General features: G+C 54.2%; 1 protein-coding gene across 1 annotated transcript in view; it reads right to left on the bottom strand.

Moving 5' to 3' along the window:
- Positions 1-1,992, bottom strand: part of inhbaa (inhibin subunit beta Aa) — a 29,087-nt gene that overhangs the window by 17,816 nt on the left and 9,279 nt on the right. The window contains exon 3 of the mRNA XM_014022653.1: positions 212-844. Coding sequence (XP_013878107.1) covers positions 212-713 — 502 coding nt within the window. The 5' untranslated portion in view covers positions 714-844. The remainder of the gene's footprint in view (positions 1-211; positions 845-1,992) is intronic.

Here is a 1,992-nt window from a genome sequence, read left to right as displayed (position 1 = left end):
GTGTGTGTGTGTGTGTGTGTGTGTGTGTGTGTGTGTACAGGTGGATTTAAGCAGGTGGACTCACAGATGGAAAGTTTGGAACATTTACAGTTGTATTCAACACTCACACTGATGTATGTTGGTGTGTGTGTGTGTGTGTGTGTGTGTTTGTGGTCATGTTGTGTGTCTGTGTGTGTAATCCTGATGTCGTACAGCTCTTGGCTTCACTCACCAGCCTCGGCGAAGGTGATGATCTCCGTCGTCTCCTGGACGTCGTCGCCGTCTCCGGCGTGACTTCCCGCCGCCGTGGCTCCGCCCCCTCCTCCTCCCCCCTGGCCTCCCCTCCCTCTGGCCTCCTCCTCCCCCTCGATCTGCACGCTGCCGTCCTCGGCCACTCGCCCCACGTGGAGCTTGCGCAGGGCGTTGAGGAGGGCGGCGCGGGGCACGGGCCGGGTGATGTTGGGCCGGTCCTGCAGGTGCAGCATGTTGAGGATGTGCCTCTTCACCGCCTCCACCACGTCCTGCTGAGCCGCCTCCCCCTCCACCGAGCCTTCGCCTCGCCGTACCCGCGCCAGGGCGCAGGACGGGCAGCTGGAGGCGGCGTCCGGCGGAGGCTGGTGCTGAGCGTGGACGGTCAGGGTGAGAGGCTGGAGCCTGGACTCTGAAGAAGAGCTGCAGCRGAGAACCTGGACCAGGACCAGGATGGTCCAGCTGAGTAACGACACCACAGACATGATGTCAGGAGACACCTGAAGGAAGACGCTGTCTGGTACTGAAGCACCGGCACACACACACAAGTCCACTTCTCTGTCTCTCTTCTCTCAGAAGTTTAGGAGCTGAAAGTTCAGCTCGGCTCACAGTCCACCTGCCAAAGCACAGACCAAACTGCAACGAGACCAGAGAGAGAGGACGGCACAAAAAGAAGACAAAAACACACAACGGCGAGGCAGAAAATGAGTAATCCTTATCTTTTTGTCACGGACAGATGGCTGCAAAATGTGGAGGCGTCATACGAAAGAAAAGACCAAAAGAAAAACAAGAAGAAGAAAAAAGAAGCGAAGCAGGAGGAACTCTGAGATGTTGATGAATGGATGAAGCTGCAGGAGGATCCTTGTTCCCGGGGTGAAGTGGCTCGCTGCACAGTGTCTGTTGGACCAAGTTCTCCAGACGAAGGACTTCCTCTCCTCTCTCTGTGTTACCTCGGCTGCTCCCTCCCTCACACTTCACTGCTCCCTCCTTCAGCACTTCAATGGTTTTAGCAGAGTGGGCTGGACTTCTTCTCTCCTCCTCCTCCCTCAGATGCTCTGATCTGCTGTAGTTATCCCTCCCCTCTCTCCTCCCTCCACCTCTCTCCTCCCTCCCCTCTCTCCTCCCTCCATCTCTCTCCTCCCTCCATCTCTCTCTCCTTCGGTCTCCTCCAGGTTCAGTGACTCATGTTGCCTCTGCCTGTTTATAGAAGCCAGTCCACAAAGAATGATCTGAAGGGGAAACTCTGACTCTTCATCCCACCTGAAAACTCATCATTCATCTCTGTCTGTGTATTAGTACACACTTTATTATGTACACTACCATGGTACAAGATACACTGACTGCACTTACATGTCATTTTATCAAGCCCCACTGGGACCCCAAACCTTTTTACACTTCACTCCTTCACACACTGATGGTGCTAAGCTACACTGTAGCCACAGCTGCCCTGAGGCACACTGACAGAGGAGGAGCTAACACGCACCYGACCCTCGGACCCTCGGACCCTCGGACCCTCGGACCACCATCAGTAGGTACGGCAGGTGAAGGGTCTTACCCAAGGACACAACGACAGAGACGACTGGAACAGGGGCTCGAACCAGCAACCCTCCAGTTACAGGATAACTTCACGAAACACTTCACCACAGCCGTGCACAGGATGTACATAAGTGTGTACATTAGTGTGTACAATAGTGTGTACATTAGTGTGTACATTAGTGTGTACATTAGTGTGTACATTAGTGTGTATATTAGTGTGTACATTAG

This window comes from Austrofundulus limnaeus, unplaced genomic scaffold (genome assembly GCF_001266775.1).
Source record: "Austrofundulus limnaeus strain Quisiro unplaced genomic scaffold, Austrofundulus_limnaeus-1.0 Scaffold337, whole genome shotgun sequence".
Taxonomy (NCBI): domain Eukaryota; kingdom Metazoa; phylum Chordata; class Actinopteri; order Cyprinodontiformes; family Rivulidae; genus Austrofundulus; species Austrofundulus limnaeus.
This window is presented reverse-complemented; position numbering and strand designations above follow the sequence as displayed.